This window comes from Pan paniscus, chromosome 3 (genome assembly GCF_029289425.2).
Source record: "Pan paniscus chromosome 3, NHGRI_mPanPan1-v2.0_pri, whole genome shotgun sequence".
NCBI classification, from domain to species: Eukaryota; Metazoa; Chordata; class Mammalia; order Primates; family Hominidae; genus Pan; species Pan paniscus.
The window spans coordinates 137,397,550-137,422,303 of record NC_073252.2 but is presented as its reverse complement, the minus strand read 5'-3'; the positions used below and the strand labels follow the sequence as shown (position 1 = coordinate 137,422,303).

General features: G+C 40.1%; 1 protein-coding gene across 1 annotated transcript in view; it reads left to right on the top strand.

The window, feature by feature from the left end:
* SETD7 (SET domain containing 7, histone lysine methyltransferase) overlaps positions 1-24,754 on the top strand; it is a 53,224-nt gene that overhangs the window by 10,498 nt on the left and 17,972 nt on the right. The window contains exons 2-4 of the mRNA XM_003820675.6: positions 1,720-1,849; positions 15,402-15,603; positions 19,556-19,745. Of these exons, the coding sequence (XP_003820723.1) occupies positions 1,720-1,849; positions 15,402-15,603; positions 19,556-19,745 (522 nt within the window). The remainder of the gene's footprint in view (positions 1-1,719; positions 1,850-15,401; positions 15,604-19,555; positions 19,746-24,754) is intronic.

The window sequence follows — 24,754 nt, the reverse complement described above, 5'->3', positions numbered from 1 at the left end:
TAAGATGTTCTAGGTAACCCATTGTATACAGAGTCAGATGTAGCAATAAAACACTGTAGTTGTTTGCAGCTATTTTATGTTTATGTAATTAATGATACAAATAAAGAGCATATTTATTCTTTTTATTGTTGTTGTTGAGATGGAGTTTCATTCTTGTTGCCCACGCTGGAGTGCAGTGGCACAATCTTGGCTCACTGCAACCTCTGCTTCCTGGGTTCAAGCGATTCTCCTGCCTCAGCCTCCTGAGTAGCTGGGATTACAGACGTCCGCCACCATGCCTGGCTAATTTTTTGTATTTTTAGTAAAGACGGGGTTTCACTGTGTTGGCCAGGCTGGTCTCAAACTCTGGACCTAAGGTGATCCACCCACCTCAGCCTCCCAAAGTGCTGGGATTATAGGCGTGAGCCACCATGCCCGGCCGCATATTTATTCTTTATAAGAGTGTGTACTTACCGTCTTTTCCAAGGGCTAATATTCTTTTATCATGTTAGAATAAATTATTTGAGGAGACTAAAGCTTTCATTGTGGTAGTATGGTTTGTGTTTCCTTTTATGTCTGTGAGCCATCTGGAAGCTACATTTCAATGTTTAATGTCCCTGCATTAGACACAGTGTTTAATGTTTTCATACCTTTTCTCTCCATGACCCAGGTTGTTACCCCAAGAAAAAGCCAGTAGAATAACTACTGCCTTCATTTTCACCCACCTCTGCAAAATCAGCTCACCAGAATGATTGGGAAGACACCAATAAGGTGATTCCTGGGTTTTGTAAAACATGTAGATAGTAATAAAAAGCATAAACATTGACTGTAAATGTCAGTATTAAACTATACCAATCTTTGACCTAGGAATAACCAGTGACTTAAAAGTCCATGTAATAACTTCTGCTGATGTTCACAATCATTGCTTAAATGACCATGTGCATACTCTGGCTCCATTTACAACAAAAGCCCTCTGAGACACAGTGGTGGACGGTATAGGATAAGGTTATTACTAAACATTCAAAGCTGAAAGATTTTGTAAAGTAAACCAGTAGGTTTAAGGTTAAGCTTAAGTTTAAGGTGAGAAGGACTCTGGGTTTCTGTGTTTGTACAATGAGCTATATAAATCTTAGGGCAGTTTTAAAGATATGACACTGTTCCTTGTGTGAATATAACAATAACAGTGAGATTTTCAGACTGGCTAGCAGTCCTCCACATCATGTTATAGAATGATGTATAAAATCATATTGCATACTTAATGTTCTAGAATTAGATAATTTATTCCAAAGACTGTGTATGTGGCAATTGACTATAAAACAGTGGAATCTCAACCACACTTCAGTTAAGCATGAGAGATTGGAGGCATCAATTCCAAATATGAGGACTCTCGGGAGAGTACTTGGTAAATTGTGACATGCCCTGCAGATAATATTACTGATAATGACTCTCAGTTCCAGGTAAAAAGCAAGCTTATTTAAAGTTCATATTCTGGAATGTGTCTAAGTCTGTTCTGGACCTATCAGTTCACAAAGTGTACATAACAATCAATTTGGTACTGCTGGTGCCGATGAGGTGAGAAACCTTTGCACGCTGACTACCCTTTCTTTCCAGGGAGGGGACCCTTTGGCAGCTGGAGGGGAGTTGGGTGGGGGACTTGTCTGGCAGCATCTGAATGCTTAGACGTCAGATGGGAGGAGCACTGAAGATGTTAAGGTTTGTCTTGTGGTTCCCTTTCTCCAGGGCACCTGGACGATGACGGATTACCGCACGGGTTCTGCACAGTCACCTACTCCTCCACAGACAGATTTGAGGGGAACTTTGTTCACGGAGAAAAGAACGGACGGGGGAAGTTCTTCTTCTTTGATGGCAGGTAGCACTCACAGTTTTATTTTGTTCTTTGGGGGTACCGAATTATTTTATGTTAAGGACTAATACAAACGAAAGAATTCAAGTGGAAGTTTTTCTGCAATTTATTCAATGGGTAAAATTAACCCCTACCTGTAGGCACTGCTTTGGTGACTGGGGAAGTCACCCTGTGGTTATGGGGAAGCCAGCCTAAGGCTTAGCTCTTGTCATCACTGTCTCCCAGAGTGTGCTTGGCCAAAAGATACCAGATTTGGGGGCCCCCATCTTGCATAAGTTGGTTACATGGTCACCCAATTCTTTGATGGATTTCACTTGATCATTCCGGTAGCGCATCTCCCTGAAGTCACACAAGTGGGGATCGTTTTTGTCTGTGGCCAGTTTGCACAGTTCCAGTAAAGTCAGATTCACACTTTTTTCCAAGGGTCACACACACTCTATTGCGTTCAGCACACTCTCCCAGATGTCACGGTCTGGCATCTTAGTACCCCGAAGCAAGATTCTGCCACCTTGTTGGTTCTTCTGCTTCATCGGTTTCTCAGCTTGTTGCCTCTCCTCATGAGATTGATGAAAAAATGCTTGGCAAAGTTCTTCAAAGCCACATCATTGCAGTCCCAGTAATAAGACATAAACAGGTACACACAAGAGGGCAACTCTCTAGACTTCAATTTTTTAAATGCCTGTCTTTGGGATAGTTGGTCTTTTTGTGTGATAATTTAATACTAATGTCAGAACTATGATTTTCCACAGTGTACCTCTAGTTACAGTATTTTTCACAACAGGATTTCTTTTATTTTACTCTCATCCCCTGTCTGAGGACACTGAGAGGGAGAGGCTCCTTACTCGCTTGTGATAGATAGGAATGACTATAGGGCGTTTTTCTTTCAAGAAGAGATGGGGTTGCCCAGGCCCAGCTTCCCAACAATGACTTTTAGGCCCTGTCAGCTTCAGGAGCAAAGAGTGACCATGTGAATTTCTCAAGCATTTAGTGGAATTCAGAGCCGCAAAAGGGCTAGCTATTTTCAGACCCGTTGGTTGGGTAAAATGGAAACTGACTTCACCAAAGCAGGTTATAGGATTCTGTAGGATACCGCACCACTTACTAAACTCCTGACATTGGTAATAGGCCAGAGCTTCCTTTGGGAAAGAAAATGTCTAAGCTGACAACTGAAGGGTGATGTCAGGGACTGGTATGTGACCCAGAATCCCTTTTCTGCAGGCAAAGTGCCTTGTTTTAAAGGGGGTAACATTTCTCAGGCTCTCAATGATCTGATGCAATGAGGGGTGAGAACAGCAATAAAAACCCTCTAAATAACTTTTGTAAAATTTCATTTTAATTATAATTCCAACCTTCATTTTCCCGTTGCCCCCAACCCCACCTTTTTGTAAAGCAGAGTTTTGCTTACAAACTGTAAATTTTAAATTGTCAGATATTTTACTTCCTTTCTTTTGGGTGGATACTTGAGTGCCATAGAGGCCCATTTCAGTATGTTGGTATTGGCCTGGGCATGTTGGCTCACATCTGTAATCCCAGCACTTTGGGAGGCTGAGGTAGGAGGATTGTTTGAGCCCGGGAATTTGAGAACTGACCAGGGCAACATAGTGAGACCCTGTCTCTGCCACCAGGTGTAGAGACCTTGGGAACTGTGGTCCCAGCTGCTGGGGAGCTGAGGCAGGAAGATTGCTTGAGCACTCCAGCCTGGGTGACAGAGCAAGACCCTGTTTCAAAAAAAAAAGTTGGTATCACTGCTTTTCTTTCCTATGACTCCTTTAACCTATCCAGAGGGAAACTTTTCCTGCCCCATTTCCACTGCAATTTTTTTATAGCTCTTTTTTCTGAAAAGTGTCACTTTTAACCTCATTCTGCAAATTTTTTTATTCATTCAACAAGTACATATTTATGTAAATGTCTCCTTCATCTCCAAGGACAGAGGTTTCCTTGAGGGCAGAATCTGTGTCTATTACATCTTTTATGCTTCATAGCACTTTCTCTTAATTTGATACTAAAAAGAAGTCCTTGCTAAGTGAGAGTGGGAGCTGAAAGAGAGGGTAGAATTCACCCAGAACACCCCCCCGCCGCCTCCCCCTCCACACACAAACACACACACACACACACACTTTAAATCTGGTAGTTTGATGATGATAGCCAGTAACTGATTGACTCTTTGGGAAAACAGTCCAGCAGATTTGTTTGAATTTGGTGTTGGTTACCTGCTTGCTTTATGGGGCTGATACACAGAGTACTGATGGGCTAGACTAAAATTCTGAACCAGTGTGCCAAGAATGAGCTACTTGTTAGCTTCAAGATGCTGATCCCCTCAGCCCTAGGGTAAGATAGCAAAGTGGGGCCTGAGACTTCCTGGGCACCTGTCTTCTCATATCCAGCTAGTAACTTCTAGCCCCAAACATCTTCATCCGCTTACCCCAGTGTGTCAGACAAATGCATTAATTTGCAGGTGTGTCATGATATGAACAAGCTGAAGCACCGGGCCAAGTGGCAGCACTAGCCCAGTAACTATCTATAGGCTAGAAATACATTCATTGATTTTTTTTTTCCTTTTGAGGCACGAATTCACCATTCTTTTTATTTTATTTTATTTTATTTTATTTTATTTTATTTTATTTTATTTTAGATGGGTTCTCACTCCGTTGCCCAGGCTGGAGTGCAGTGCCATGATCACAGCTCACTGCAGCTTCAACCTCCCTGGACTCGGGTGATCCTCCCACCTCAGCTTCCTGAGTAGCTGTGACTACAGGTGCATGCCACCACACCAGGCTAATTTGTTTTGTATTTTTTATAGAGATGGAGTTTTGCCATGTTGCCCAGGCTGGTCTCAAACTCCTGAGCTCAAGTGATCCACCTGCCTCAGCCTCTCAAGTGCTGGGGTTACAGGCGTGAGCCATTGTGCCCAGCCTAACCAATTCACTAATTTTTGTTTGTTTGTTTGTTTGTTTGTTTGTTTGAGATGGAGTCTTGCACTGTCTCCCAGGCTGGAGTGCAGTGGCGCGATCTCGGCTCACTGCAAGCTCCGCCTCCTGGGTTCACACCATTCTCCTGCCTCAGCCTCCTGAGTAGCTGGGACTACAGGCGCCCACCACCACGCCCGGCTAATTTTTTTTTTTTTTTTTTGCATTTTTTTAGTAGAGACGGGGTTTCACCTTGTTAGCCAGGATGGTCTTGATCTCCTGACCTCGTGATCCGCCCGCCTTGGCCTTCCAAAGTGCTGGGATTACGGGTGTGAGCCACTACGCCCACCCAATTCACTAATTTTTATATCTACCACTCAAACACCAGTGGAGATGTTGATTAAATAGAATCAAGGAAAAATAGTGTTAGCGAGGACCTCAAGAGATTATCCTGGTTATCTTCAGATAGATGGGAGTTAATACCTTAAGGGGAAGATGTCAGTATCATTGGTTTTATTACACATGATGGAACAGTGTGGTGACAGGATCTCAAAAGGTCGTCCTCATCTTCTTAAACCCAAATACTGATCATGTTACGAGACATCTGCTAAAAGGATTTGCTGTAAAAATTAGTAAGAGAGTCTTACAACTGAATAAAAGGTCGAGAATCTAGCAGGGTTTTCTAAGGCAGATGTGGGATTTGATTATGGATAAGTCAGTTGTTTCTACATGAAGCAGTTTTTATTTATATTTGTCTATTACTTTTTCTCCCTGTTCCCATCCCCGGCTTTTAGAGCTTGATGTGTTGGGTAAAATTAAGTGGGAATGCTTTGCCTTTATTGTCAGTCATCAACCTTTGGTCTGGAAAAATTCCTTAAGAAAGGCTGGCATTAGGTTTTGAATAACAAGCGAGGAGACAAAAACTTTGTATTGAAGAAAGTTGTTGAAACCTGTTATGCTGATTTGTGTCCCCATCAAAGAGTTTGTCTGAAATTGTGGGAACCCATGTTCCGACAAGGAAAGAGACAAGGAAAATCACAGTGTAGTAACGGAAGACTTGGCCTAAATATTCTAATTTTATATGAAAACTGAACCCCAGAATATGATTTATGAGAAGTATCCAAACAAATATAAACATATCAAGAAAATTATAGAATCAGTGTTTCCCTTGACATCGAATGAGATAAATCTGAATAAGAATTTCAAATATCCAGATAACTAGGAAAAATAGCCCTGTGAAATTTTAAAACCAAATTTGTAAATAGAAGCAGAATATTTTATTTTATTTTTAAATTGCAAACATAACAAATGCTTAGTGGAATAAAACAAAACTTCAAGAAATTCAGAAATGTGAAAGTGCTCCCCCCCGCTTTTTTTTAACCCCAACCCATGCCATAGAAGTAATTACTATTGGCAGAGAATTTGCACATCTTAACTAAACATATTCAAGGTAAAATATAGAAATAGCCATTTTTAAAGTTTTATTGTAATTGACACATAATTCTCCATTTTTCTGGGGTAAAGTGTGATTTTGATACATAAACACATTGTGTAATGATCAATCAGGGTAATTAGCATATCCATCACCTCAAAGATTCATCATTTCTTTCTGGTGAGAACATTCAAAATCCCTTCTTCTAGCTATTTTGAAGTATACAATGTATTACTGTTGACCGTAGTCACCCTGTTATGTAATAGAACACCAGAACTTATTCTTGCTATCTAACTGTAACTTTGTACCTGTTGACCAACCTCTCCCCATCCTTCCCTCCTGTCTTCTACTCCCCAGCCTCTGTTAACCACTGTTCTGTTCTCTACTTCTGTAAGATCAGCTTTTTCAGATTCCCCACATACAAATGAGATCATGCAGTATTTGTCCTTTTGTGCTTGGCTTATTTCACTTTACATGATGTCCTCTAGGATCATTCATATTGTCACAAATGACAGGATTTCGTTTTGTTTTTATGCTGAATAGTATACCATTGTGTACGTATATACCACATTTTCTTTATCCATTCATCTGTTAATGGAAACTTGGGTTGATTTCATATCTTGGCTGTTGTGAATAGTGCAATAAACATGGGAGTGCAGATACCTCTTCAACATATGGAAGAAATAGCTATCTATTTCTAAATCAGTTTAAATAGCAAAAATGTACATTGTTTACCTGTTCACAACTGTCTCAGATTCAGAATGTTTGCTAGTTTTGAGATCATAATACTTAGTCTTTTCTTCATTATATGACAAAATGTGGAAGAGAAAAGCTAAGTTACTACAACCAGCTTATTAAGTCAGAAACCTAAAATCAGAATACTCATGCTTTACCAGATGGTTTGCCCTACAAATAAGGAATGAAAGAGAACATAACCTTATTTTAAAAATTGTTTTTAAAGCAGCTATTGTGTCCATTCCCGCCTCCTCTATTAAAAGGGAAGAAGAAATTATCCTGAGATTCAGTAACTGGGACTTCTTTACATCCACTCGGTCCCGAGATAAAGGAATTTATGCAGCGTGGTGACAGGAATCTTGAGGCTTTGTTGGTGTGGATCTGGAGTCTGTCTGGCACCAGTGGATTTGCTGGAGTACCATGGGGTGTGATGAAAACGTGTAGTGTTCAAAATACTTTGATACACACATCTCTAATTTTTATACTAATCCTCGATTCTGGATGTTTATTTTCATGTATCTTTCTTTAATTGTTCTATTTTGACCATGATTTATGAACCTAAAGGCAAGACTTTTCACAATCCTAGAATGGTGAACAAGAAGGAGATGTTTCTTCAGATTGGCTTTGCGGGGGCTATGGAATATTAGGGTCATGTGGTTTTTAGCCTAATTATGAGGTGGAGATGAGGTCATTCATTCAGCTTTATTTGTTTATATTGTTGATGCCTCTCTTTCACATGCCAATTTGATTTTAAAGGATTTACTACTCCACGGCTTCTTTCTCCTGTGCCCAAGTCCTTTTCTGATGTTGCTTGGCTACATTTGCCAAAAGGGCTCCGTGTAATTTATCACTGGCCAAATAACCTAAGCAAGGTCACCCGTCTGATGAGCCACTGAGAAAGGATGGCATTCTCCAGGTGTCAAGTCTATGCAGGATTTCTTGTGTTTAGTTTTCAGAAAGTGCTTGATCACAATTCAGAGAAATTGGAGTTGGATCGGACTTCTGAAGTCATGCATTCCAACCTCCCACATGCGGCAAAAGTTTCTTTTGTGTTCCTGACAGTCCTCTAGCTTTTGTTGGAACCAGACCCAGCAAATATATTCATCTGTATTCAACAAACAGTTCTGATTGAGGCCAAAAATTTTTGTGACATGCAAGAAGAGAGTGCAAATGAAATGGGTAACATTGAATAACTACCATTTCTTCAACACTGGACACGTGGTCTTCATAACAGTCTGGGAGGTGGGTTTTATAATCCCATTTGACATACGAAGAAACTAAGGCACAGAGTGGCTAAATAACTTGCCCCAGGTGACCTAGTTAAAAATGATTGGAGCTGAGACTTACACCAAAGCGAATTCAATTCTAGAACCAACCCTCTTTTTCACTACATCTGCTACCATCTTCCAACTTGAAACAGGGAAATAGCTGTGGGCCTGACTGCCTTTATTCCATTCTTTAATTTTCCTTGAAGTTACTCATCAGCCATAGTTGTGAAATGTTAAAAGGAGTTCTGGAGTGAATTCAGTTATGTTCTTGTAGGGGCCTTAACAACTTGGGAAGAGCTTGGAAGATTGACAGAAGGTTTTCCTGAGGAATCAATTCAGAAGAATTCTGTTCTAGCTATTTGGCCTCCCTGAACTTCCATTTACTTAACTTGTAAAATGGAGATAATTATACCTGCTTTTCAGGATTGCTGTGATTGAATGAGAAAACCTGTAAAGACCCTTAAAGTGTAGGACACTCAGAAGGTGCTTAGGGGAAAAGATGGATTATTTTATCATTGTTGTTGTTACTATTATTATTAATTAATAATTATTAGGAGAGTGTCTTAGTTTGGGCTGCTATAACAAATTCCATAGACTGGGTGGCTTAGACAACAGAAATTTATTTCTCACAGTTCTGGAGGGTGTGAAGTCCAAGATCAGGGCACTGGTACACTTTGTGTCTGTCGAGGGCCCACTTCCTGGTTTGTAGATGTCCATCTTCTCCTGATATCCTCACATGGTGGAAAGTAAAGGGAGAGAAAACAAGCTTTCTAATGTCTTTTTATAAGGGCATTAATCCCATTCAAGAGGGCTCTGCCCTTGGGACCAAATTACCTCCCAAAGGCCCCACCTCTTAATACCATCATATTGGGTGTTAGGAGTTCAACACAGGAATTTGGGGAGACACAAACATTTAGTCCATAGCAGAAAGTTTTCTTGAGGTTTGTTTTTAGAAAGCAAAACTAAATTTCATTATTCACTCTTCAAATATTTTACTGTTACTTTGAGGCTTTGTAATAATTAGATCTATAGTAGACTCATAGATCTTTTCTTAAAGGATAGAAAAAGAAAACCTTCAAAGATACACAGTACATTATATTATATGGAAGCATTAGAGTTCTCCATCAAACTTGCTCCAACACCTTGGGAGAAGTTGAAGTTTCTGGCTGGAAATAGTTCTAGCAGATGGGTTGGATCTCCTTGTTGCTGCTCTTTGCTTAGTTTGCAGTGTTTCAAAAGATAATATATATTGTCATATAAAATAATTCCTAAAATAATGTATATACTAAGGGTCACAATTCAATTTGGTTAGAGATGGGAGTTTAAGGAGTGATTATTCATTTTTTAAATTTCCTCTCAGTTATTGTATTGCTATGGCTGACAAAAGGAAGGGAACACAGTGGAAGGAAGGGAACAGAATTTAGGCCCCAGGAGGCGGAAGGTCCAAAACCTAGACCCCATAACCATGAAGAAAAGCCAAAACTGTTAAGTCTCTAAGAACAGTTTTCTATATTCAAATACTAACAGGAATTTTTAATGAAAATACAGCAATATCTGAATAAAATGCAGGTATGTAAGTCTAGGAAAACAACTATAAAATTTCTCCATTTCTTTGTAAGTTAGATTTCTTAACTGATTTCTCGAAATTTAACTGTTAAGTACAAGAGGTTGGATAAAACAGGCAAAATTGATCTATGTGCAGAAAAAGAAATTTAATTAAAATTTATGTTTTAATTTCCTCAACATTTTCCAGTTGTTTGATTCAGATGATGGTACCAGAAAAATCAAACAATTGCAAGACCATTTTTGTAATTTCTTAACATACTAAAGAATTTGCCAAGATGTTGAAAGGAACTTTAAGAAAATACAAGTTAAGCATGTTAAGAATATTATGTATAGTAAGATCCCATTTTTATTAAAATAACAAAAACAGAAGGTAGGAAAATGCATGGTATAGAAATGAAAAGAGTGGCCAGGAGCGGTGGCTCACACCTGTAATCCTAGCACAGGCTGAGGCGGGTGGATCACTTGAGGTCAGGAGTTCGAGACCAGCTTAGCCAACATGGTGAAACGCCATCTCTACTAAAAATACAAACATTAACCAGGCTTGGTGGAACACACCTGTAATCCCAGCTACTCAGGAGGCTGAGGCAGGAGAATCGCTTGAACCCAGGAGGTGGAGGTTGCAGCGAGCCAAGATTGCACCACTGTATTCCAGCCTAGGCGACAGCAAGACTTCATCTTAAAAAAAAGAAATGAAAAAGTCTTAAATACTGTATGTGAAATTGGGGAAGAGGACTGAGAATTTCTACTTTCTGCATCTTAGTATTGCTTGAATTGCTTTTTATGTGTTTGTTTTACAATGAACACATATTGCTTTTTTTTAGAGGCATTTATTTTCTTCCAGTCAATTGGATCACTCATAAATTACTGCAGATAGGAATTTTTCTTGCTTGTTCTTTAAAAATAGATTTAATGCAGTTTTATAAATTTCTTTATTTCAGTGTTTCATAACTGTTTCTTTGATGATGCTTTTTTGATGATGATGCTTTTTAAACCCAGTTTTTTAGTAGAAAGCTTGCCATCATACACATGAATATGCATGTTTAATAATAATAGCTGTTCTTTATTTAAGCAATCACTATGTGCCAGGCCATATTCTAAGCATTTGATATATATTAACCCATTTAACCGTTATAACAACACTCTGAGTAGTCCAGTTTACAAATGAAGAAGTGAAGCATAGGAAGTTTAAGAAACTTTCCTCACGTACAGCCTGTATGCATATCGAATTCACATAAGAATGCTCCCTGCACTTGAATAACACTGTTATGTTCCTTCTCAATCTTCTCTTCTCAATGCAAAATGATCCCAGTTTCCATTTCTATTCTTTTGCTTAGGAATTATCAACATGAAGTTTATATGTTGGGGGGGATACGTGGATGCATATTTCCTAATTTGTTCCCATAAAGGGCTTACAATCTAGTTAGAGAAATAGGACACGTAAATTTAACATCGATAAAGACATGGAGTGTTCTGTAATAGTACATGCCTAGGCTCTGATGAATAATGTGCATGGCAGGGCTGCCAAGATCAGGATAGATTTACTTTGTAGGAAAACAAGGTTCCCCGCGGATGATGAGTAGGCTCTGTTTAACACAGTGACCAGCAGACTTGCTCTGAAACCCAGCTCTCAATCCAATTTCACCAAGAAACATTAGAAGGCTATTTCTATGTACCCACTTTTCAAATATGACCCGATATTAACATTTTAATGGATACAAGTCTCGCTCTGTTGCCCAGGTTAGAGGGCAGTGGTGCAGCCAGGCGCGGTGGCTCACACCTGTAATCCCAGCACTTTGGGAGGCCGAGGTGGGCAGATCACTTGAGGTCAGGAGTTCAAGAACAGCCTGACCAACATGAAGAAACCCCGTCTCTACTAAAAATACAAAATTAGCCGGGCGTGTTGGCGCATGCCTGTAATCCCAGCTATTTGGGAGGCTGAGGCAGGAGAATCACTTGAACCTAGGAGGCAGAGGTTGCAGTGAGCCAAGATTGTGCCATTGCACTCCAGCCTGGGCAACAAGAGTGAAACTCCATCTCAAAAAAATAAAAAATAAAAAAGATTGCAGTGGTGCAATTTCGGCTCACTGCAACCTCTGCCTCCTGGGCTCAAGCGATTCTCGTGCCTCAGCCTTTCGAGTAGCTGTGGTTACAGGTGCCTGCCACCATGTCCGGCTAATTTTTGTATTTTTAGTAGAGACAGGGTTTCACCATGTTGGCCAGGCTAGTTTCAAATTCCTGACCTCAGGTGATCCTCCTGCCTCGGCCTCCAAGGGCTGGGATTACAGGCGTGAACCACCATGCCCAGTCTATTTTTTTTTTAAGACAGAGTCTTGCTGTCACCCAGGCTGGAGTGCAGTGGCACAATTTCAGCTCACTGCAACCTCTGCCTCCTGGGTTCAAGTGATTCTTGCGCCTCACCCTCCTGAGTAGCTGTGATTACAAGCACGTGCTACCACCCCTGGCTAATTTTTGTATTTTTAGTAGAGCTGGGGTTTCACCATGTTGGCCAGGCTAGTCTTAAACTCCTGGCCTCAAGCGATCCACCTACCTTGGCCTCCCAAAGTGCTGGGATTACAGTCATGAGCCACTGCACCCATTGGCTTCTTTCTTTTTTGATAGAAAAATGCCAGAGATTTCAGAGTATTCATTATTAGTCCATGATTATTTTTGTTTTCAATGAAGAAAAAGAAAAGAAAAAAAAATCATAACTTTTTTTCCCCCTGGCTGGCCTTAAGGATTTTAAAAGTTTGCTCACATATGTTTTATGGAAAGCAAGGAAAAATATAGTGTGGAAGCTAAGCTAAATAAAGGTCAGTGAGTAAACTTTCGATATGAGCAGAGCTTTTTAGAGCAGGGATTAGCAAACTTTTTCTGTATGTGGTGAGAGTAAAATCGAGGCTCTGTGGGCCACATACGGTCTCTGCTGCAGCAATTCAACACTGCTGTTGTAGTATGAAAGCAGCCATAGATGATGTAGAAAGGAACATGCATGGCTTTGTTCCAGTAAAACTTTATTTACAAAAACAGTCGGCAGGCCATAGTTTGCCAGCCTCCTCTGGAAAGAACAGTTAGAGAGAAAGGTAGTGCCTTGAATGCCAGTCTAAGAAACGTATATTTTATTTCCTCAATGACAGAGGATTTTAAAAACATCACTTTTATCACCCTGGAGAACCCAGTTTATGTGTATAATATACCCTCTTTTGTCATCAGATTTCATCTAACTTACTATTAAAAGTTGCCAAGAAAGCTAAGCTGTGGCCTCAAGCAGATGGCTGAAAAAATAACGCAGTAAGATTTGCTTTCCAATGCCTTAAGAATTTGCATTTGTGTACTTTGAGTCAGTTGGGCTAAGAGGGAAATAGCAGTTTGTTCTTCGTACTCTGATAGATGGGACGATGGGCTCCATGGGTAAGGGAGGTTAGGACAAGCCACTGAATACAGTTGGGGGAAATGTCTGCAAGTCCATATTATTTTTTGTCTGATTTGCAAGACCCGTGTCTTGTAGATTTGATCATAACCCTGAGAAATATTGGCAGACTAGTCTGTCAGGGAGTAATATTCTACCCAAACTCACACAGGAACATTTTGAATGCTGCTGAGAATCCAAAGTCAATAGGGTTGCCAGGATGAGCAAATAAAAATCTAGTTAAATCCAGGACACCCAGTTAAATTGGAATTTGCTCAACAAAAAAATGTAAGTATAATTATATCCCATTCACTATTTGGGACATTCATAAACTAAAAAATTATTTGTTGTTTATCTGAAATTCAAACTTAGCTGGGAATCCTGTATTATACCTGGCAATCCTAAAAATGAAGATAAATGAATAGTTTCTTGCACTACATAAATTACATCATTATGTCACTTGATTAGTACCCTTCACCAGTGATTTTTTTTTAATTGTGGAAGTCTAATGACAGTTGAATCTCATTACTTCCAACCTCACTGTTTTATAATTTTGATTATTTATGCAAGAGCTATGCTAAAGTGCACTTTATTCTCTTCATGAATTTAGGAAGCCTATTTGTCATTGATAGTACAAATAAAACTGAAAGAAAACTATTTATCTCCTTGGGAGACTACAAATAGTATAATTACCTTTTAACCAGAAGCTATCATTATTTAGAATCTGCTTTTCATTTAATAATTATAGATCATTCACAGTTGTTCATTGAAATAAGTCAAGACGTTACCAGACAGAGTCAGGTGCAGCCACTTAAGTCCTGATGGCCCGCTTTGCGTCCCATCTGCTCCAGTTCACAGTGTGTCTTGCCAGTCTCTCCTATACCATTGTGTTTGTTTTGTTCCTTATCAGCTCTAGAGCCTCACACAATGCTTGCTACTGAGAAGGCACACTGTAAATGTTGACTAGTTGTGGCTGGGAGGCTGAGTTGGGTGGATCCCTTGAGCCCAGGAGTTCGAGACCAGCCTACGTAACATGACAAAACCTCATCTCTACAAAAAAAAAACAAAAATTAACGAGGTATGGTGACACATACCTGTGGTCCCAGCTACTTGGGAGGCTGAGGTGGGAGGATGGCTTGAGCCCCAGGAGGTCGAGGCTGCAGTGAGCCATGATCATGCCACTGCACTCCAGCCTGGGCAATACAGCAAGATCCTCTCTCGAAAAGAAAAATTTACTAGTTGAATTAATGAATAAATACTCTCTGCCTATGTTAAAATAATCAAGCTGTCTTTGTTGCAAAATTTTCTTACATTTTAAATTTTAAAAATAATTTGAGTTGGTCTTTCCCTATTCCAAATTTTAGTACTTAAAGGGAATTTTGGGTAGTTTCATTGCATAGGGCCTTTCAGAGGATAACAATGAAAACATGTTCCTGAACTTGCAAATATATATTACAAGGAGAGAGATGGAGAAGTGCTGGTAAAATCACGTGAGCATCCCTGTGAGCTTTCTTCTGGTATAGGACCATGGGTCTCAAACTATCAGGATGCTAATGATATCAGCAGGGTGGAGCATTCAGTCTTCCTTACTTGCTCCTACTGGCCACGATCATGGATGTATGTATATACATAGATATACATACATACATATATAGATATACTTAAATAAATCCCCATATGTCTTCCAAGGAGATGGAAGGGATTTCATTTGACTGGATACCAATTACAGCTATTACTGATAAATAATACATTAGTGACTTGAAACAAATGTGTAGACATTCACACACTTTAAGCCACATTTCTGTCATTAGAGATTACTATATACAAGCCATCTGAAAGACCCTTGAGAACTACCAGTGAATTCTGGAGCACTCTTGAGGGAAATTAGACATGAATGGTTTGCCTGTGGAACAGGTAACACCAGAATTTCTATTGCCTGAAAACATACCCAAGTGAACTTGTTCTCAGTTTCCATCAGTAGCTTTTTTCTTCTCTATTTTCTCCAGCAGAGTAAAAGGATTCCCAGGAGCCATGAGATTGGGTATTAAATCTCCGTCTTTCTTCTCAGTCTTACCCATGTCCATGAAGCATCTTTTCCTAGCAGTCGATGATAATTTAGGAGGCTGCGCTGAATCCATGTCAGGGCTGACACAGCTGGGCATGCAGTTCCTTGGATATGATCCTTTCTTCTAAGAGAGTCAAGTCATGGTCTGACTATTCCTTTTTGTTTTTCCTTTCCTCACAGCACCCTGGAGGGGTATTATGTGGATGATGCCTTGCAGGGCCAGGGAGTTTACACTTATGAAGATGGAGGAGTTCTCCAGGGCACGTATGTAGACGGAGAGCTGAACGGTCCAGCCCAGGAATATGACACAGATGGGAGACTGATCTTCAAGGGGCAGTATAAAGATAACATTCGTCATGGAGTGTGCTGGATATATTACCCAGTAAGCCATGTGACTGTTCACTCTGCTGGAAAGTAACATACTGTGTGTGGTTCTTCACAATGAAGAGTAAAATGTATTCTGTGTTAGAACTTGGGAGCTGTGAAACCTGAGAGTCACCACAGCTGACGCCAAGAGTTTATGAGGCATGCCCTCTCACTGTTACTCACTATTGGCTTAGATTGTTGGCCCTTGAATCCATTATTAATTATTTTTCAGCGTTGTTTTGGAAAGGAGTAATTAATCATGATTAAAACAAATTGAGACAAATTGGTTTTATTGTATCACTAATAAAGGCAAAATATATTGCTTTTAATTCTTTTGGCACATAGAGGGAGATAGTGGAAAATTTCATTGTTGCTATTAGTTTTATTCCCTGTTTCTCATATGTAAAAACCAGTCCAGCAATTTTTAATTTGGGGGAGCTTACTGCACTGTTGTTACTTGATTCTACAATTCCACTAACTGCTTTTTAAGGTATTTTATGGTTTATATTGTTTAAATTAAGGTGATTAAAATTAACTTACCTTTGAGTATTTGATAGCATTTTATGATATTTCTGGAGTCTATTAAAGTAAAAAGATACGGCAGAACCCATGGTTGGAAATTAATGCTCTAATTTTTGTTTGCATTTCAAATGTCCCATCTGTTGTTACTGAATTTCCAGAAAATGTTTCAGAAAATACACCTTAGAAAACACTTTATCTTTATTTTATTTTATTTTATATTTATTGAGACAGGGTCTTGTTCTATTGCCCAGGCTGGAGTGCAGTGGCACGATCTTGGCTCACTACAACCTCCATCTCCCAGACTCAAGCCATCTTCCCACCTCAGCCTCCTTAGTAGCTGGGATTACAGGCCTATGTCATCACATCTGGCTAATATTTTTGTGTTTTCTTTTTAGAGACAGAGTTTCTCTAAAACCTAGTCTTGAACTCCTGGGCTCAAGCAATCCACCTGCCTTGGCCTCCTGAAATGCTGAAATTACAGGCATGAGCCATTGCAACTGGCTAGAAAATATTTTGCTTAATATTTTATTTTGTTCATAACTTAAGTCAAAATACTCTTTTTTTGTTTTGAGACAGAGTCTCGCTCTGTTGCCCAGGATGAGGTGCAGTGGTGCCATGTCGGCTTACTGCAACCTCCGCCTCCTGGGTTCAAGTGATTCTTCTGCCTCAGCCTCCCAAGTAGCTGGGATTGCAGGCACAGGCCACCACGCCCGGCTAATTTTTTTGTATTTTTAGTAAAGATGGGGTTTCACCATGTTGACCAGGCACTGGTCTCAAACTCCCGACCTCAGATGATTTCCTTGCCTCGGCCTCCCAAAGTGCTGGGGTTACAGGTGTGAGCCACCACACCAAGATGAAAATGTATTTTTTACTCTGAAACCTTATGATTAAAAAGTGCTAATAAAAAGAAATGATCAGTTACATATATATAACAAGAAAAGTAACCCCAGCTAAATCCACTTACACATCATTGTTCTTAAAAAATAAGTTATAATCTAGGAATAGGGCATAAGAATGTTGTAAAACATTTTCTAAGAATTGCTAAAGCGTTTAAATATCCTCTTGGTAGGATCCGTGATAGATCAAAAGTTGTAACATGTACTGCTTAGGAGAAGAGAAGCAGAAAGATCAGAAGCGGTGGAGGTGCTGCCCAGGGTAGGAGGACCGAAACCTGGCCTCGTGAGTAGCCAGAGTGGGCATCTTGCTGCCCAGTGCTGGGGCGCTGCTGATGTGACCGTGCATCTTGAAGTCAGGGGAAGTGGAACTCTCTACATAGAGATGAGTATAGGAAGCAGGCAAAGTGTTGGATTACTAGATTCTCCTACTACCTGTCATTTTACTTGTGACATAGTCAATGAAAGTCCCTAGATGGGATCAAAGATGCGCCAAGATTGGTGAATGGATTGGCCTCGCTCAACGTGGTTGCATTTTGAAAACCAAAAATATAGCTACATTTTAACCTTTAGCCTTGATTATCATATTAAATCTCAAAGAAGACTCTGCCTTAGGAAGGAGCATTGGTGAGCAGAAAAGCAGCCTTTGTCCTCTTAACCCCTACCCAGTAGAGAAATGGGTGTCAGTAGGTGTCAGACCCTGGCTGCTCACCAGTCAAATGAACGATTTCTCCCCCCACGAGGAGGAGCCAGTGAGCAGAGGAGAGAAAGCAGCCGTTTCTTTCCCCACACTCCCTGATACCTGATACAGCAGAGGAGGAAATTTCTGTAATGGGCCATAGCAGGAACAAGGGGAGAAAAAAGTGATGATTTTCCCTACAGTCCATATTTGTAAGCTCACCCTAAGGACAGTGTATTTCTTTCAAAAATTTACCTCGAAAAACTTTTTCATATAAGGTTTTTAATTAAAAATATATAACTCCTTTTGGAAATGAAAGAAGAATTTCTACTTTATCATTCTGGACAAATAAATTCACTCCCTCTGAAACCAGAAATTTAAACATTTAAGGGGAAAGGTGTGAGACCCTGGAAAGACAGACTTCTGTTTTAAATAAATAGTAATGTTATCTTATGTTAGTCATGGAGTATAAGAAGCACAAATGCTCTTATACCCTTCCATTCAATAATCATCACTAAAAGCCTGAAAGCAGATCTTGCAGGAAGTATCATCTCCATTTATGCTCAATTATTAAGAATTAACTTGAAGAGAAGAAAGAGCAATGACTATATCCCTAGTGCACTTTCTATCCATTAAAAATGCTTCTAAATATTTTTCTTTCTATGTAAGTGCCATGATTCATTTTTAAATTTACATCCCTTTTCCTAGAAGGCAAAAAAAAAAAAAAAAAAAAGGCAGCATTGGGGATCACTCAAAAGTCATCCTACATCATTGACTTTGAGTAGATAGCTGTTCCTAGATCCTCAAGTTGGAGAAATTAACCAAGCTTTTAAAAGATGTCATGGCATTACTGTTGTTAAATCAAACTCCCTAAGGTCTTAAATTTTCAAAGTTATACCATGAGGACCTTCTGGATGGAAAAAAAGAAAGAAAGAAAGAAAGAAAGAAACATCTCTGGCACCCTAGCTTAAATTATTCATTACTTTTTGGTAACCCTGTTCAATTTAAAAAGCGTTTAAGAATCACCTACTGTGTCCCTACCACTTATCAAGGTATAGAATTATATGATAGCCTCTGCCCTAAAGTACTCAATGACCCCTAGGAATGAAGTAAATGAAAGAGTTAAGCATGAAGCTAAGTGTGCTGCTCTGCTAAAAGGAGGCAAGAGGGAGCAGGAAATAGAGTGGGAAGAAAGAATTGAGATGGGAGTGGAATTTAGTTGATCTTTTTTCACTTTTCCTTCTAATTCCAAAAAAGGTGATGGTATAGGAATCTCAGAAAGGCAGTGTCCAGACATCCTTTTGTTTGCCTCTGAAAAAGTGCAGATAACTCTCTTTACTTGTGTACACTGAATTAATTCTTAAGTACATTTGAACTGAATATTTTCCTAACACACTAGAAATCCAAAATTTAATATTGAGAAGGGAGATCTTATGAATAGTGGGTAGGAGTGTCTTGCTAAAGATCGTCATCATATTTGATTTTGGCCAAAAATAACACTTAGTTACATTTCCTTTAAATATTGGTAATTGATGTTACAAATATCAAAGAAACATTATTTATTTCTTAGTAAACCAAGATAGACTATCAGTAACTTGTCCCGGATTTCAAACTGCAGCGGAATTTCCCACTCTCTAAATCAGGCATACATGCCCCAAATGCGTATGACTTTCTAGCAGTATATTTGTATGGAGCTGGATGAGGAGCTATGCATCATGTTTTTCTTACCCAGGTGAAAAGCTCTGGGTTCCTAAACTGTTATTATCCCTACTGGTGCTATATTAATAATGGGAGCGCAGAAGAGAAATTTCTTGGGACTCATGTCCTAGACATACTATATATAATATTTTCTGGTTTTTGGTTTCTCCCATCAGGATGGAGGAAGCCTTGTAGGAGAAGTAAATGAAGATGGGGAGATGACTGGAGAGAAGATAGCCTATGTGTACCCTGATGAGAGGACCGCACTTTATGGGAAATTTATTGATGGAGAGATGATAGAAGGCAAACTGGCTACCCTTATGTCCACTGAAGAAGGGAGGCCTCACTTTGAACTGATGCCTGGAAGTAAGTTGAATCTGCTTCAGATGGGTTGCTCCAATTCCAAAGCAGGTTGTTAGGGCTGATTTGAGACAAGCTTCTTTTCTTTTCCTCTCTGTATAGTTCTCTTTAATCGTGTTTATTAGTCAGGTTTTATTGCATAACAGACACTGCACCTCCCCAGTGGTTTACAACAGCAACCACAGCTCTGCTGAGCAGCTGTACTCCAGCTGGCTGAGGCTGGGCTTAGGGGGCCAGGCCAGACTTGAGTCTTCTGGTCAGGTTTGAGTCAGCTCTCTTTGCCTTAATTCTGGGGCCTAATCTGAAGGGACAATGGCAATGTGGGGCAAGATTTTCCCACAGTGGATCACAGAAGTGTCAGAGCATAAGCAGATACCTGTGATGCCTTTTGAAACCTCACCTTGGAACTGACATGGTGGCACTTTACTCACTTTTCACTGGTCAAAGCAAGTCACATGGCCAAGCCAGACATCAGTGAGACAGGGAAATTACACCATACACATTAGTGGGAGATACTGAAAAGTCATGTGACAAAGGGCCTAGGTATATAATTCTCATATAGGGAGGGAATAAAGAAATGACAGCAGTAATTCAACTGATTTCAAATGGTTATCTCTCCAAAAAACTGTACTATGATAATAAAGAACCAAATCAAGTAGATCTCTAAACTGTAAAGTTGATTGAGCCTGAGCTGTGACTGGAAAATATAAATGCATATTGGCATCTCGAGCCCAACATCTTGTGTGGAGCACAATGTATGAGTGAACCCAATGGAATCCATATTTGAAAAAAGTATTATTTTCCTTTTAGAAGTACACATGTCACACTAAACATTTTTTCTGAGTATAAAATTACTAAGTGTAGAAAATCTGGAAAATATACAAAGAAAAATCAAGATTTTGCATTTTGAGTGGCACAGCTTAAGAAAGCTATTTGAATTGGTCTGATTCCCTGAAAACAATATATGCATGTATTTCTGATCCAGGTTTGGTTATAGGGAGAAAAAAACAGAAAAGACAATAAATCTGGGCATTAATAGGCTTAAATAGTATTTAGTTATTTGGGATCTGAAGAAGAATCTCCAAAGGAAGCTTGTCCAAAAGTGGAAAATTTAGCATTTATATTTAGGTCCAATTTGGGTTGCTTTAAATGTCTTTTTTGTTTTTTTAAGTTAAAAATGGAGACAGTCTAAATGCAATGTGGGATTCTGGATTGGATCCTGGAAGAGAAAAAGGACATTAGTGGAAAAACTGGTGAAATCTAAATAAAGTCTAGAGTTTTGTACATAGTAATGTATCTGTGTTGGTTTCTTAATTTTGACAAATGTACCATGCACTGTAAGAAGTTAACATTAGGAGAAACAGTGAGGATGCTCTGTGCTTTCTTTGCGACTTTTCTGTATACAGTCATGGGCCCGTAACAACTGTGGTACCATAAGATTATGCCATATTTTTGTTTTTATTTCATTTTATTTTTTAAGGGACAGGATTTCACTCTGTTGCCCAGACTGGAGTGGACTGGTGTTATCATAGCCCACTGCAGCCTTGAGCTCCTGAGCTCAAGCAATCCTCCTGCCTCAGCCTCCCCAGTAGCTAAGACTACAGGCATGCACCACAATGCCCAGCTAAATATTTTTAAATTTTTTTGTAGAAACAGGGTCTTGCTGTATTGCTCAGGCTGGTCTCAAACTCCTGGCCTCAAGCAATCTTCCTGCCTCAGACTCTCATAGTGCTGGGATTACAGACATAAACTACTGCACCCAGCTAAGATTATATCATATTTTTACTGCATCTTTTCTATGTATAGATATGTTTAGATACATAAATCCTTCCCATTAGGTTACTGTTGTCTATGGTATTCCCTATAGTAACAAGCTGTACAGGTTTGGAGCCTAGGAGCAATAGGCTGTACCATTTATTAATAGCCTAGGTGTGTAGTTGGCTATACCATCTAGGTTTGTGTGAGTACACTCTCTGATGTTTGTGTAATGACCAACTCGCCTCATGACACATTTCTCAAAATGTATCCCCTTCATTAAGTGATGCATGTCGTATATTTGAAATTACTCCAAAATGAAAAGTTTATTTTTTAAAAAAAAGGAAGCAGTAATCTTTGAACTACAAACTGTGATATCTATGCCCTTGATCTATGTTCTGAAAGGAGACACTGTTATAATATTTAGAAATGAGGAGGCTCAAAACAAGGGAGGATCCCAATTGGTGATGCCAATTTTAAAACTTCAGAAGTAGCAGCATTTTTAGTGGCAGGTGCCTAAACTTAAGAATCACCTAATTTGAGACCTAGCTCTAACATTTACTATATTATCCTTGGGCAAGTTATTTATTTTTTCAGAACCTGTTTCCTCATTACCAAATGTGGATATTAGCACCTACCATAAAACACTGTAATGAAAGTTGTTATTACATTCTTCTTGCTATAAATAAGAAACAGTAGGCCAGGGCTGGTGGCTCACAGCTGTAATCCTAGCACTTTGGGAGGCTGAGCCAGGTGGATCACTTGAGCCCAGAAGTTCAAGATCAGCCTAGGCAGCATGGTAAGATCCTGTCTCTCCTAAAAAATACAAAAAAAAAAAAAAATTAGCTAGGCATAGTGGCATGTGTCTGTAATCTCAGCTACTTGGGAGACTGAGGTGGGAGGATCACGTGAGCTCAGGAAGTCAGGGCTGCAGTGAGCTGAGTGCACTGCACTCCAGCCTGGGCGACAGGAGTGAGACCCTGTCTTTAAAAAAAAAAAAAAAAAAAAAAATTGTTGAGAGTGAGAATTCTAAAGGGAATTATTATTTTTTTAGAATTTCTGGTTGCTTTAGCTGGGTGTGGTAGTGTGTGCCTACAGTCCCAGCTACTCAGGAGGCTGAGGCACAAGAACCGCTTGAACCTGGGAAGTGGAGGTTGCAGTGAGCCAAGATAGCACCACTGCACTCCCACCTGGGTGACACAGAGACTCTGTCTCAAAACAAACAAACAAACAAACAAAAACAAAAAACAACGACAACAACAAAAACCTTCTGGTTGCAAATAAACATTCACTTCAAATTAACTTAAGGCAGAAAAGAAAGGGGGGATTTATTGGCAAGATTCCTGCAGACCTCAGGTGTTTTGAAATGTTGGATAGTTTGAGCCTCAAAAGGGCCAGGAACCGTGGCTGCTCTGGCACTCTGAAGATCCTGTGGACCGATCTTTAGTCTAATGTTCTGCCATGTTTGTGTCTCTCCTCTGCCCCTTCCAGTTATAATTATTGACCTGCTGACTGGCCACTGGGTTAGGAAGTACAGGGTCCTGTGACTGTAGGGTCCAGTGGTTGGGGAAGGAGAGAAATTAATGCAAATATCTCACATAAAACACTCCTTGACCTGTCGCCTCACCAGCTTCTCCATTCTCTGTGTGCTTTTGTAACCACAAACTACTTCTAGTTCTCTACTTACTTCCTGTGGAGTTTCTCACCTATGCCCCTGCTTCTCACCTGATCAGCCCTACTCCACATAGTAACTGCTTTCCTTGGCTAATTCCTACGCCATCTTTAAGGCTTAACTCACTTTTTATAATGAATGTTTGTCCATTGAATAAATGAATTCTAGTCAAAGGGCATAGCATACTATAGAGGAAAGGAGGGAAAGTAAAGGATGTGTAAAATCTGTAAAAGTAAAGGATGTGCCTGCAGCCTGGGCATGTCTAAGGGAACAGAAGAAGAGACAGTAGGCACTGGAAGAGATAGTGTGCACTCCCTGAAAGCAGCACCAGAAGTTAATCCTTTTTGTATCTACACAGTTCCTAGTGTTGTACATGTAGTTGGCACTCAGTAAATTTGTCATAAAAATTTTAGTCTAAGGAGCCAGATGGAATTCATAGGAAAATTTCCACTCAATGAACATACATTCCACGCACAAATTTTGGTTATTTATAAAAAGTGGCAGCTGGGCACAGCAGCTCACGCCTGTAATACCCGCACTTTGGGAGGCTGAGCCAGGTAGATCACTAGAGGTCAGGAGTTCGAGACCAGCCTGGCCAACAGGGCGAAACCCCATCTCTACTGAAAATACAAAAATTAGCCAGGCATGGTGACAGGCACCTGTAATCCCAGCTGCTTGGGAGGCTGAGTCAGGAGAATCGCTTGAACCTGGGAGGCAGAGGTTGCAGTGAGCTGAGATCACGCCATTGCTCTCCAGCCTGAGTGACAGAGCAAGACTGTCTCAAAAGAAAAAAAAAGTGGGGGAGGGTGGTTTAAATTCTTTTCATGGATTGCTTGGTGGTCTGTTACCACTTTGCTCTCAGATCCAATCCATTCATCATTCTTTCACTGCCCGCTATTATTGCAAGAGGCTGCTGCCCCTTGCGGCCTGCATTTTTCAGGCTCCTGTGTGTCTGACTTCTGTCTGAGTTTGGCCAAAGGGAGGCCACTGGCTGGCTGGGGACAAAGCAGGAGAAGGCAGCAGGAAGAAGCCCTCTCTGTGTCAACCAGCATCTCCAGCAGTGGCCCCATCACCTCCTGATTCCATCTCCCATGAGGACGGCCCAGGCTAGTTCCAACTACCCCAGCTCCAGAGCTCCAGGAGCAGCACTGTGCCCTCTGTCCCTCCGGCCTCCAGTGGCAGCTTCCTGCTCTTGCCAGTGTCTGGGCTCTTCACGGCTCCATCTGGCTTGTCAGCATTCCATCCCCTGGATGACCAATTCCCTGAACTGAATTCTTTTTGAAACACTCAAATGGTCCGTTTCTGTTGCGGACACTGACTGATTTGGATTGGTTTCTGACTTTTAGTTTCAGGTATTCATTGGGGTTTTGGTTGTACAAAAAAAGCCACTCACAAACAAACAGAAAGAGGACCTAGTAACCATTGGTAACTACTGAAGAATTGCTTAATGGGATTATGAGTTTTCCCTCAGTGTATATAATCATTTGTTTTGCAGGAGTAAGCCCTCTGATTCTAAATCTTGTTTCTTTACCTATCAGTCTTCAGAGCATCTATCTTTAGTGCTGTCTGTGAGGATTCTCTAAGGCTA